This window comes from Vulpes lagopus, chromosome 10, assembly GCF_018345385.1.
Source record: "Vulpes lagopus strain Blue_001 chromosome 10, ASM1834538v1, whole genome shotgun sequence".
Lineage (NCBI taxonomy): Eukaryota > Metazoa > Chordata > Mammalia > Carnivora > Canidae > Vulpes > Vulpes lagopus.
Window position 1 is genome coordinate 65,552,387 of NC_054833.1, and position 14,151 is coordinate 65,566,537.

Below are 14,151 nucleotides of genomic sequence, written 5' to 3' on the forward strand. Positions count from 1 at the left end.
TGAACAGGGGTCATGGGAATCCTAACGACACGGTTGTGAATGATTCAAGGGTCCCTGAAGACCTGGATTCTGACCCCAGTACCTACGTGTCAGAGAGAATGCGGATATTATAAGTCCCACAGAAGATATTTCTCTCTTCCATCTGGACCTGCTGAGTTTCCTGGTTCTGGTATGCGGCCCACAGGTTGTAGTCATTCTAACAAGGGAACACTCGGAGTCAAAGCACAGTGGCAACTTTACCCCGGGCCCCAAATATGCACCCCCTAAGGTCTTCCCCGGCAAGGACAAAAGGGCCCAAGGATTCTTCCTCTTTGGGCTGTGGCTCCTCATGGGAGGGACCCATGAGCAAGCACTACAGTAATCCACAGTGAGTCAAGGTTCCTGACTCATCCTTCATCTCCTTGCACCCCTGGGGCTGCCCGGTCCTTCCTTTTTATTTTATTTTTTTATTTTTTTTAAACACTTTATTATTTTTTTAATTTTTATTTAATTATGATAGCCACACACAGAGAGAGAGAGAGAGAGGCAGAGACACAGGCAGAGGGAGAAGCAGGCTCCATGCACCGGGTGCCCAACGTGGGATTCGATCCCAGGTCTCCAGGATCGCGCCCTGGGCCAAAGGCAGGTGCCAAACCGCTGCGCCACCCAGGGATCCCCCCAGTCCTTCCTTTTTAAAAGCTCCTTCCTTCTTCCTCTCTCCTTTCCCCTCCCTCCCTCCCTTTCTACCCTCTGTCCCTCTCTCCCTCCATGGCACACTCTGAGCCACTATGGCATGCCAGACATGCTAAATTCTGACATAGATGACTCTACCAGACTCTCAGCTTCACTCCTCTTTCGAGCCATACTCTTCACCCTCAAATAAAATGAAATGACAACCATGATAGCAGGAAACTGAAAATCAGGGTGAATTTATCATGAAACCAAAGAAGACCACAGCATCACACTTGGATCTGGGAACATCTCTTCAAGGTCTCCTTCCCACCTAGACTTCTTCTCAATGCCTATAGACTCTTCCTGGGGATGCCCATTTTTCTCAGCTCAATCTCCTTCTTGATCTCTAACCAAGAAGTGTTGTTCACCTAAAAGCCTCTCCCCAGAATCTGTCAACCAACCTCCCCTCCCATGTCCAAGTAGCTCTGATATCCTGCCTTGAATTAATCAAGACTTCCTTGACTTCTCACGGCCTGGGCTGGAATCCCTTGGCTCTTGTTCATCAGCTAAGCTTTGAAAGCCTAGAAGCTCCATGATGGAGTCATTGGGAGCAGAAACACATGATTCCAATCCCAGCTCTGCCACTGACTAGCTAGGAGACCCTTGGCAAGTTCTGGAACATCACAGCCTTCATTTCCACATCCATAAACTGAGAGCAAGGGTATCTCCTTGATCTACAGTGAAGATCAAGTGAATGATGTATACGAAGCCCTTGGCACCACACCTGGCACACTGGTCAAGCTCAGTGCCCATGGCAATCACCACCCCTCAGAAGCACTCACCTATACCTTTCCCTAGCAGACCTCCTAATTGTCTTGCTCCCTCATGTGTTCTCATCTGTTTCTCTCTCTTTTCTTAAATTAGAACATTTCTAAAATATCAAACACTGCCCAGGTAGTCCTTTTTGGTTGGGCAATTACTAGCTATCACCTAAAGAAGAAGGGTGTTAGTTTTCTTATACTTAGAGCAACAAGCTCAGAAAGAGCAAGTCAGCATGTATCTCTGTCACTCTATCTGGGAGACCTGAAACTCTCTGTGCCTCAGTCTCTTCATCTGTAAAATAGGTAAAGAGACAAACTCAAAGACAAAAAACAATTGCAAGTCAAATGAAGTCCACCAACGTTTTTTTTTCTTTGGCCCACATAGATTTTTTTTAAATGCTCTTAATTAGTTGCCAGCATTTAAGGAAAATAAGAGACGTCACAAGATAACTCAGATTTCTAACCTCTCTTTAAAGCTCAGATGGCTAAGGAGGTTGAGGACCACAGTCTCTTATGGCAATTATCAGCCGGAGCTGAATAGCAACCAGCCCCTTCAGGTGGAGAAAGAACTCTCCAGCTAATCCCGCTCTGTCACACCTGTTCACACCACCAACCTCCCCTCATTCATGTGACCTGTCTGGCCTCTACAGATATATGAACTAGATGGTCTCTCTGGTCCCTTCTATCTCTCAAATTCTAACTCCTACTACACAGCTTCCCTATGAGAAGCTAGAGTCTGGCCACCCCTCATTAAGTATCCTTTTTTGTCCACTGGATAGATTTCAAAACAGAAGGCCTCTGAGCAGAGAATTGGGGGCAGGAATATGACGGTTTTAGGAATGACCGCCATGTCTGGAAAAACTGTATATAGAGCTCAGAGTCTTTTATCTGCTCTTCATCGTTGCCTGAGATTTCCTGGGGGGTCTATGTTTAAGACTCCCAGCTATTACTGACATCCACTCATTTAACAGATGAGGAATTTAAGGCTGAAGGAGAGGAAGTCACTCGCTTGAGGACACACACCACAGGACTCTGGTCTTCCTTAGGGAACGTTGCCTCCCATCCCCTAAATCCATGCACTACATCCTATATCCTCCCACTTTCTCTACCTTCATGTGACTGCTGAGTCTGGACTCGACTCCAGCACAGCTAATGAGAACAGGACACTCACAGTGACTTGCCCCAGATGCCACTCCAACCCACCTTGGTTCTCAGTTTCCATTTCTGATTTTTCACACGTATGCACTTCCCATCATCGGTCATTTTAGGAACTGGGATAAAAAGCTTGTTGGCATAATTGGGATCGATTCCCATTGTGTAGGATCCCTGAGGAAAAAAATAAACATAGAATGGTTGTCTTGGCCCCTACTCTCCAAGAGGAGGGGGAAATCTAATGCTTGGCAAGATCTGAAGGTGTGGGTAAACTCTGGTGAAGGAAGGCCTAGGCCTGGCCCGTTAGGCCATTAGTGTGCACAGATTGGCGTAAGGTGGATAAGGAATACCAAACACCTGGAGGGACACCGGTGAGAAATGGCCAGCAGTTCTCCACTTCCCAGAGTATGGCCCACCTCATAACGCCTGCCTCTTCTTGTCTTCTGATATCTCTCTCTGCTGGGAAATATTCAAGCTACCAAGGACCCATGATTCAGGTTAAGGCTTCAGGCAGGAAACAGAAGTAAAACTGCCAGAGCTAGACACTATCCAGGAGAATTGCATTTTAACCTAAGAATATACTTAGTGGTCTTCGAAACATCTGCAGACCATATGGGGAAAACAACCCCCTGCTCTGTGAGGTTTCAGAAAGGCTCTGCCTCTCTCTTCCTGAGAGGTTTCTATGCATGCTGTCCCTGCTGGATGCACTGGCAATGGGGTGATTAGTGGGGAGTCCAGACACAAAGGAGGTGACTACGGAAGCCTACAAAGCAGCAAATGTGGAGCAGGAGACCGAACAAGGCTCTACGAAATAGACCAGAAAGGCCCACAGTCAGGCCAACCTCAACACAGAAATGAGGCTGGTGTCCAGAGCGACCCTCCCCAGACAGGAAGTACCTGCAAGAAGGCAATATGGTTCTGAATGAAAGTATGCATCGACAAATCCATCTTGACTTGCTGAGCCAGGGCGGCCCAGTGCTGGCTCACAGAAGTGCACCTGTTCAGGCTGTTTTTATCCAGCATACCTGGGGAAAACAAAACAAAACAAAACAAAAAACCTGGACCTGGGAACCTCCCAACTGAGCTGTGATGAGCAGCATCTCAAGAAATAGCCCAGCATACTTAGAATATATTTGGAGAGGTGGATGGGCAGGTAACGGATGAAGTCTCGGTATTTGCTGACTCCGGAAGACAGGTCTTTGACGACATCCAAGTCAACCAACAAATCCGAGGGGGTGCTTTCTGCCTTGGACATGCCCACTTTTCTGGAAAACAGCTTATTCATCTCAGAAATACACTGGAGTGAACTCTTCCGTTGTCCTTCTAGAGGAAAGCCAGAGAGGGATTTGGATGAGATTGTCTCTATGGTAACTCCAGGCCAAAAGAAGCTCTCAGAAAACCCTCTCCCCGGAAATGGAGCTCATCGGAATTCACCCTCAGACCACTGGATTTCTGTCATCTCTTCTGCCAAACTAGAAATAACAACCTCCCCAACCAAATACACGAGGACTTTTCAGCCTTCCCAGTTCAAGAAGATGCCGGTAGAATCAAAGCCCCGCTCAGGTGAAATGGCCTTGTGCCTAGAAGTTCCTTAAAATATCCCAAGGAAAAAATGTGAACAATTTTGTAAAGGGAGCACTGAATGAAATGATTCGGTCAAGTGTTGATAACTATTGAAGTTGAGTGATGGTTATGTGGGGTGGTTATCAGACGGTCTTATCTGTTTAAGAAATCTGGAAGTTTCCAGATAAAAAGTGCTTGAGAATCAATGCTTCTTGTGTTTCTTGTAATTATGTCATGCAGAGCTCTCGCTTCACAAAGCAACTTAGGAGAGCCTTGAGGTTGGGTTCCAGCTCCCCACTGCTTTTGTTTCCTCCTTAAGACTGAATCCAACGCTGCTGCAAACAATAGTCACCGGTAGGCTAACTTCTAGAGGTGTCCACCTCACCAAAGGTCAGGGGCCAGATGAGGGATGGTGGCCCTGGGGCAGAAGGAGACTCCAAGGGAAACCCTTTGATAGCTTCCTTTCTGAGCTCTATTTTCAGATGTCTCTCAGAGACACCAGGATGGAGAAGCGAAAACATGGCCTTTAGGGTTGTCATGACTGCCTTCAATCCTTGCTTCTTTCCTACTTGATGTGGGATTCAATGACGTAACAACTCCTGGTGTCCAACTCTTGGTGCCCAATGAATGTTCATTTCCCAAATCTCCCACCCCCGGATGCCACTGCCCTAGCCAGCTGCTCTAACTCCATCAGGACTTTCCGAGCTCGTGTCTATTAACTTTCTTGCTACAAGTTGACTTACCAGTATTAGACGCTTCACCCTCCGTGTTCTCAAACAAATTTTCTTTCCCTAAAGTTCTGGACAAAGGGAAGGATGTATTCCTGGTGCTGGCTGCCCAGAAAACACCTGAGGTCTCAGTCTGTGGGTTGTAGTCTTTCTCAGGGACGAAAAACAAATCACTGGTGTCTTGATTGAGGCCTGAAAAGCAAAGGGCCAGGACAAGGTTGTTCTTTAAGAGGGGGTGTGGAGGAAAGGAGGTGAGATAAACTTTTATTTCTACTTGCTTCTCTTTGATCTACGTGAAATGGACCGGGCCAGTTATGTCTGGTTTTTACCGAGGGGCAGGGGGGACTCCGAGTTTCTATGCAAAAATTGCCCAACTCTTGTTAGGTTTTGCCAGCCCATCTACAATGCAAACTATCTCAGAGCCCCATATAAAGGAGAAGAGGGCTGTGGGCAGGAGCTGAAAGTGGGACAATTTTTCTGCAGTGCCTGCTTAATTTTCTTCAACAATATCAGTAACCGCCCTCGAGTCAAATTAGAAAAAAAATTTAAGATTTTATTTATTTATTCATGAGACACACAGAAAGAGAGAGAGAGCGAGCGAGGGGCAGAGACACAGGCAGAGGGAGAAGCAGGCTCCAGGCAGGGGGCCGGATGTGGGACTCGATCCTGGGACTCCGGGATCATGACCTGAGCTGAAGGCAGAGGCTCAACCACTGAGCCACCCAGGTGCCCCTCAAATTAGAAAATTTAACTTAAGAAACATGCTCCCCTAGGAAAGAGGGAAACTTGTTACAATCACTAACTGGACTCCCACAACTCCAGTCCAAGTGCCTGACCCCTATGGTGGGTGGTGAAAGCCTTCCAGGGGGAACCACAGAATGCTGTCTGTGTGTGTACAAGCCAGGCCTTCTGGAGTCTTCCGGCTCCTGGAGGGAGCAGCAAGCTGTAGGACACGTTCCGTTGGGGAGACCTGGTTTCCAAGCCCCCTCCTGCATGACCCAGGCCGCGCCACTCAAAGTTCAGTGTCCCTGAACTTTGGCTTCCTTATCTACAAAATTAAGGAGCTGGACTGGTGGATCTCTGATCTAATTTGCAGGATGCTCTGATTTTTCTTTTTCACCATCTCCAATCTAGATTTTTATTCTTTTACTTCCCTAACCCACCAAAGAAATTACATGGGATCTCAGTGTCCCCTGGGTTATCTAGCTTTGAAATTATTTTGGATGCTAATAGTCTACAAATATGACCACAAAACAGGTCTCTGGACATTTAGAAAATCCCCACCTTCAAGAGCTCAACACTGAGATGCTGAGACTCCTCCATCTGATGGCTCCTCTCAGCCTTCTCCCACCCCATCCCCCACCAATCCTGGGCTGGATTCCCCCCTCCCCCCCCCAATCTCTTGCCTCTTTGCTGGTTTCTTTTGCTTTCCCCATCCAGGTGGTTAAACATTTCTAAGACATGCTCACCCACACCCTAGACCAATGGCTCTCAAGGTGAGGTCCCCAGACCAGCAGCAGCAAACTAAGAACTTTTTAGAAATGCAAATCTCACGCCCACCACTGAGCTGCTGAATCGGGAGTTCTGGGGGAGGGTCCCAGCCCGTGCTTTCAAAAGCCTTCCCAGAGAATGTGATGCAAGCTAAAGTTTGAGAAGGCCTCCCCTGCCCTTATGAGGCCCCTTTGCTGTCTCCAGCCTCAGACAGACCCCTCTGCCAGGTTGGAATTTATGCACGAGAAGGAAGATGGTGGAACGAATGGGCAAAAGCCCTAAACTTTGACCTCTTGGCCTGGCTTCTGTGCAGTGCAAACCGAAGGGCAAAAGAATTCAGAAGCCATCCCCTTCGGTCCCTACCGAACCCAGTCTAAACCCTAAGCCAGTAATGCAGGAACCACACCACACCAGAAAGCAGTAGAGGTGCCGACCAGCCGTACGTGGGCCTAAGTCCATTTTCAGTGCCTGACTGTTACAGGTTCTATACCTCCTTCTGCGTTTGCATGTTACACTTTTCTAGAAGGAAGTAGCATTCAGCGATTTCTCCTTTGGGAAACAGGACCGCATGTCAGGCTGAGGAACTCTATCCTGCATTCTGGAAAATCCCCATCTACCTAAGCTTGTCCACACCTCTGGTCCCTGTGTGGCCTGGCTTCCCAGTCTTCGGAGAGCCCCTCCGGTCTCCACCCGTGGCCTTGTTTACCTGAGACGTTGTTCCTCTCTCTCAGAAACAGGACTCTGATGACATTGGCAGCAGTGAGCAATAACTTGGGGTCGCACATTTGCAGCAGCAAGAGCGTGTAATTTGCCTTGGTCCGATGGCTGCTTTTCCCAAACCAGTACAGGATCTCCCTCATCTTCTGTTCTACCGTTTTGTCCAACATCTGGTTCAGGGAAGACTTGACGATTTTCCCCTCCTTCCTGCTGAGGTTGATCCAGGGAGCGGCTGTAGATGAAATCCTTCCCCTGCGTGGTCTGCAAGATAGTCTGAAAATAGTGCAACAGATACAAGCTATCCAGCTGCTTCAGGATGCTAACTAGAAACCGCTTCTGAGGCACCTCTCCGATCCTTTGGAACCACTCTTTGGTAGAGAAGATCTTCCAAGCCAAGACGCATGTTTCACACTTCTGGCACACGGGGACAGAACTGTCCCCCTTCTCACAACGAAAGTAGGGGGCATTCCTGAGCCTTGAGTCCAGGTTTTCCATGATCCTGAGATGACCAGCTCATTTTATCCTTGCCTGTTGTCAACCCTACCAAACACCAGAGGGTACAGGAGAAGCTGATACATATCCCAGTTGAGCCTTTTCTATTATAAACATTTCCCAGAGGAAAGGTAAACCTGTTGGATGGAAAGCTTCTCTCTCCCAGAAACTGCCGGTAGAAGTCTGGCTTTTTGTACTGACCTCCTAGGAAACATGGTTTTACCGTAAGTCTCCTAAACCGGGCACTGCCTAGGAGGAGGCAGTTGCTGTATATTCTGAAAGAGCTGGTCATCTCATTTCTAGAACAACCAGAGGAGTGTTAGTCAAATTGAAGGAATACAGGCACCCCTTTTGAAGGAAAAAAAAATACATATATCATGTGGAGCTTCGATTGTTATTAATGACTTCTAAATATTCATGGATATAAAACTGGATGCAGGGGCACCTGGGGGGCTCAGTGGTTGAGCATCTGCTCAAATCGTGATCCCCCTGGGATGGAGTCCTACATTGAGTTCCCCACGGGGAGCCTGCTTCTCCCTCTGCCTGTGTCTCTGCCTTTCTCTGTGTCTTTCATGAATAAATAAATAGTTTTTTTAAAAAATTGGATGTAAACTTCCTACATGTATAGCTGTTTGGTTATGAGGCAGCTATCCCAATGATCTTAAATATGTTTATATTCGTTTTCTAAACCCATCGATGAACTGAAAATGCAGATGTTTAATATGAATGTAAGTTGTTTCACTGCTTCAGGATGCTAACCAGAAACCTCTGCTGGGAAGCACTCCTTCATGGGAAAAATTTCACACAGCCTCAATGCCTTGCATGAGGATGTGTGTCTGGGTGGCAGGCACAATCAAGGGGGTCACCGCTTGGGGTGCATTAAATTGAACACAAACCCAAAGAAGTGATTGAAAGTAAAGAACTTTTGATTGCTTGGCACAAGCAAGGAGGCGGGAGATAGCTCTCAAAACACTGTCCGTCTGTGGGATTAGGGCAAGAAACTTTCATTCAGTATAATAGGGGGCAGGGGCAAGGAGTTTGCATACATATTAAGGAATTTATATGTATTCTATTTTGTAGGCGTCTTGGTTCAATTGCTCATGCCTAGCATGTCCACACGCTCGTGCATACATTACATCCAAAAAATGGCAGAAAATTCTGCCCTTGGGTGGAGATCTTAGTATCGTAATGAGCTAAAGGTAATTTCACGACAAGTGGGGAGACAGGTGCAGGGGCAGGGGTAGGGTTGGATCTGTGCAGATCCTCAGCTCCAAGCTGGCTCAAACTGGCTCCTGTAGGAGCATCAGGAGAAATACCTAGCTAGCTGCTCTCTGGTGAAACACCCAGCTTGGCAGCTCACTGACAGGAAACGCTGGTTCTGCAAAACACAACGCATTCCTTCCTCGGCTCTTGGGCTCTTGTCCGTCCCCCGCTTCCTTCTGCTGCTAGCTTTCAGCCCTCTGATTTCAGTACCTTGGAGTTGCATCCCAGCCAACAGTACAGCCGAGTGAAGAAGAGAGAGCGGTCTGGGCCCAGACTCCTGGGTTTGGACGCCAGCCCAGCTGCTTACTAGCTCTGTGTGCACAAGCGCAGTACTTAACCCCCTGTGCCTCAGTCTGCCCATCTGTAAAACAGACAACAAGAGTTCCTACCTCAGAGTCTTTTTTTTTTTTGAGGATTAAATGAGATACTACACACAAAGCACTTAAAAGACTGTCTGTTAATATTCAGCCCTCCCTAAGTACTAACTACCGTCCTGTTGTTGTCATTGGGATCATTGTTCTGGGCAGCCAAGTAAGCAAAGCGTGCTACATACAATCTTTACAGGAGTGCATGTGCATACAGTGAGGTGCATGTGAAGAAATGCATGTGTCTGTGCATGTTTTTAAAAGAATAATTTCAAAGGAGCACGTGGGAGGAGGCTCAGTCGGTTAAGCATCTGGACTCTTGATTTCAGCTCAGGTCATGATCTCAGGGTTGTGAGATTGAGCCCCCCATTGGGCTCCGTGATCAGCGTGGAGCCTGCTCAAGATTTTCTCTCTCCCTCTCCCTCGGCCCCTCCCCTACTTTCTCCTCTCCCTCTCTAAAAAAAAAAAAAAAAAAAAAAAATACAGCTACCTTCTAGGATTAGATCAGATATGAGACCAGTCATCACTGCTCTTGTTCTTATAATTATTTCCCTAGGTTAAGCCAAAATGTGTGCAATAACTGAGCATTTCTGGTGCCCACGCCTGGAGCCCTGGCACAATTAGAGAAAGGGATTGGATATCATTGCCCAGCTTGGTGCCAATGGCAGTCACACGCAAGGGTTGGGGTTAGGGACAGGAATCAGGCTGGGGAAGAGATCAGTACCAACAGCTCAGCCTCTTCTGTCTGAATTAGTATCTGGAGAAAAGGTGAAAAGTGGATTAACATCTAAACGACCAGTTGGGAAGGCCAGACACAGGATGGTGGTCAGGAGGAAAGAGCACCCAGACACAGAACACAGAGCCCTGGGGTGTACAAGCAGGAGACACACTACCCCCCAGACCTGCTACAAACTGGAAGTAGCTTGGTTTTAAAGATCCAACTATGTTAGGCATTTTAATCTGTGAGGCTGATGAACATCGAGGAAGTTTTAGGGGCACCTAGGTGGCTGAGGTTGAGCATCCACCTTCAGCTCAGGTTGTGATCCCAGGGTCCTGGGATTGAGCCCCACATTAGGCTCCCTGCCCAGTGGGAAATCTGCTTTTTCCTCTCCCTCTGCCTGCTGCTCCCCTGCTCGTTCTCTCTCTCTCTCTCTCTCTCTCTCTCTCTCATAAATAAATAAAATCTTGTTTTTTTTTTTAATCCACCCAACTCAGTGTTTATTCCATGCTGAAGGCCATCTGTGGCCCAGTGGCGGAGCACAAACCTGGGAGTCAGAAGGGACTGGCTGGAACCCCACAGCTGTTCCTTACTAGCTGTGTGATCTTGAACAAGCAACTCAAGCCTCTCTGAGTTCCCATTTTGTTATCTGTAGAAGACACATAATCCCCACCCTTGCAGGGTGTTGTTCTATGAGGACTAGATTAATTGAAGTAGGTAAGCATGGAAGTTACTTCTGCTGCCTCTCCATTCCACTCACCACCCTGACACAGATACACACACACGTACACACAAATGCACACACAGCATCTTACCTGGCACACGGAGGGAAGATGAAGCCATTTAGGATCTGGTGTTCCTTTAGAAAGTGCTCTCAGTGGAGGGCAGGACAGGGTGACCAGATGGGATAAGTCAATGGTGGGGAACTGGTGCCAGTGTACCCAAAAAGGGAAGGCAGACAAGTAGGTCTCATCAGAGTTAAGACCCAAGAGAGGAAAACATTTCTCAAAGGAAGTCTTTGGGGCTGAGAAGTACACCTGGAGATTTCTCAAATATCCAGACTACCAGCAGCCTGGAGCTTTCTTGCTTTTTTTTTTTTTTTTTTAATGTTTATTTATTTATTTATTTATTTATTTATTTATTTATTTGTGAGAGACACACTGAGAGAGAGGCAGAGACACAGGCAGAGGGAGAAGCAGGCTCCATGCAGGGAGTCCGATGTGGGACTCGATCCCCAGACCCCAGGATCATGCCCTGGGCTGAAGGCAGCACTAAACCACTGAGCCACCCAGGTGTCCCAAGCCTGAAGGTTTGATGCCTGTCCCCTGGCTGTCCTTTCTGCCCTGTGTTATTCTGTTTTGTTCCCAATTCTGATTAAATCGTCTTCCCATACGGCCCCAATCCCTACTTCTTTTTTCCCACCCTCTCGTGCGGTTTGGAGAACCCCAGAAAGCACGGCTGCCTCACTCCACCCAGCTCTGCTGCCCCTCTCTAACTTTGCACCTGAGGTTCTACTGTTCGCCTGCACAGCCACCTGCCCTGGCTCAGCCAGCAGGAAGTCAGGAAAGCCCTCAGGTGGCCGAGTAGCAGGCTGTGTGTGGGATGAAACCAGGCCGGGCTACAGCCAGTTACATGCCTCTGAACGATTCACTTGCCACTCTCAGCCTGCTCCTCCTCTGTAAAATGGAGATCGTACCTCTGTCTAGCTCACAGTGAGTGTCAGGGTCAGATGAATGGATGTATTTGAAGGGCCCCTTATGGGGCACCTGGGTGGCTCAGTGGTTGAGCATCTGCCTTCCGCTCAGGTTGTGATCCAGGGGTCCTCCCTGCAGGGAGCCTACTTCTCCCTCTGCCTGTGTCTCTGCCTCTCTCTGTGTGTCTCTCATGAATAAATAAAAACTTTAATTAAAAAAAAAAACTGTTTGTACTAAAGCTCACAGACACTTGTTACCGGTAGTTGAAGAGTGGAAAGGGTTAAGGAGAAGCGATAGATGTAAACCAGTTGTTCTCAAACATACTTGTGCTCCAGAATCCCCTTGAGGCCTTATTAAAACAGATTGCTAGGCCCAGCCCCCAGAATTTCCGATTCCTAAACCCAGCCTGGGAGCCCAGGAATTTACATTTCTATTAACCTTCTGGATGGTGCTGAGGCTGCTGGTGGGAAAACCACATTTTAGAAGCACCAATATAAGCTATGCTTGTGTTTCAAAATCTGTGAACAGAACTTCATTTTAAAAATAAACACAGGGGGATCCCCGGGTAGCTCAGCAGTTTAGCACCTGCCTTCGGCCCGGGGTATGATCCTGGGGTCCTGGGATCAAGTCCCACGTCGAGCTCCCTGCATGGAGCCTGCTTCTCCCTCTGCCTGTGTTTTTGCCTCTCTCTCTCTCTCTCTCTCTCTCATAAATAAATAAAATATTTTTAAAAATAATCTAAGTTTTTTGTGGCTCAGTGGTTGAGCATCTGCCTTTGGTTCAGGTCATGATCCCGGGGTCCTGGGATGGAGTCCCACATCGGGCTCCCCACAGGGAGTCTGCTTCTCCCTCTGCCTGTGTCTCTGCCTCTCAATGTGCATCTCTGATGATAGATAGATAGATGATAGATGATAGATAGATGATAGATAGATAGATTCTTTTTAAAATAAAAATAAACTATGCTATAGTAGTTTTGCAGTCTTTTTAAAAAGATTTATTTGTAAGTAATCTCTACATCCAATGTGGGGCTCGAACTCACAACCCAGACATCAAGAGTCCCTGGTTCTACCGACTGAGCCAGCCAGGCGACCCCAGTTTATAGTCTTTTAATGGGTTCTAGCTATACATTTGTCTTTGATGAACACATGATATGTTGGTTAAGGGTACCAAAGTGATCACTGGTGTTTTATGAATAAAGAAGGGCCAGGTTTTAGGGCTGGCTGCACTCTGAAAGACTCGTGGGGAGTCTGATGTTTTACAGATGGAGAAAACGAGGCCCCAGATGGTTGAGACAGCTAAATACCACTGGTAGAATGCCCGAGTTGAAGAAGAGAGTGAGCAGTAATACATTCCAGTGGACAGAGGACGTAGTGGTCTGGGGCAATGGTGAACACTGACTTCCCTGAACTGGGACCAAGAAACTCTACAGTCCTAGTGGCTCATTCGAGGAACAGATCAAGGACAGCATACATGGAGACAAAATGAGAAAAAGAAATAAAAAGAGTCATCTCCATCTGACAGCCTTGCTCCTTACCCTGCCCACTGCAAGGATCCTGGCCCTGACCAGCACTGGCTGTGGCTACTGAGATCAGCACAGAGTTTGCTTGGCAAAAAGCAAAAAGAAAGGCTGAATTGAAGAATTGATGAGAACCATCAAATGGACAATACTGTCAAATGGAAACATGTGGCTGTTTAAAAATAAGAAAAATTTCTAACACGCAGACTCCATACCTTTTGGGTTATTGTTCCATTAAAGCAACTCATAGTACAGATAAGTTGGTCGCACAGACCAGGCCTCTTAGTCTTCCCCAAGAGAGCTGGACAAAACAGACCAGGAGCCCACCTGTGAGCAGAGTTCTGCTCCCAGGACTCTGGGCTGCTGGACACTTTGCCACAGCACCTGCTCACCCTCCCGACTGGCCCGGGGTCCTACCCATACTTCCAGCAGCCACAGCCAGAGCCCCAAGGTAGAGGCTAGCAACCAGACATGCGAAACCCATCACTGCCTTAACATCACTGCCTTAACATCACTGCATAAAGCCTGGAGCATCCTGTGGGAAAATAAACATCAAACATCAAGCTTGAAACTGCCTGAATGGAAGATGGGGCCAGGATGCAGGGAAGACGGCATGGGAGATATGGCTAGAACAGAAGAAAGGATGACAAGGGTTTTTACAGAAACTTCTGGAAGCACGTTATCATTTGAAAAGGCTGAGAACACTGAATCGTGATAGCTCAAAGCATCTCAGATAGATTAAGGGGTTCATTGCAGTTTGTAGTAGTTTAGTAGGATCTTTTGAAAATTATTTTTATATGAGTTTTTTATATATAAACACACACACTTTTTTCTCCCAAGGAATCAGGGTCACTACATTAATTAATCTGGGGGGAAAGTCATTAATTTAGGGGAAAGGACTTTGACTTCAAATGCCTGATCACAGCTATCCTGACCCTCGGTCTTTGTTAGATGACCTGTTTGCCCTCTTCTTTTCCAGT

At 47.3% G+C, this 14,151-nt stretch overlaps 1 protein-coding gene across 1 annotated transcript in view; it reads right to left on the reverse strand.

Annotated features, from left to right (window-relative positions):
* Positions 1–7,942, reverse strand: part of CDRT1 (CMT1A duplicated region transcript 1) — a 35,634-nt gene extending 27,692 nt beyond the window's left edge. The window contains 7 exon segments of the mRNA XM_041772156.1: positions 87–196; positions 2,676–2,798; positions 3,522–3,649; positions 3,747–3,947; positions 4,931–5,107; positions 7,113–7,344; positions 7,346–7,942. Coding sequence (XP_041628090.1) covers positions 87–196; positions 2,676–2,798; positions 3,522–3,649; positions 3,747–3,947; positions 4,931–5,107; positions 7,113–7,344; positions 7,346–7,618 — 1,244 coding nt within the window. The 5' untranslated portion in view covers positions 7,619–7,942.
* Between the last annotated feature and the right edge of the window lie 6,209 nt (positions 7,943–14,151).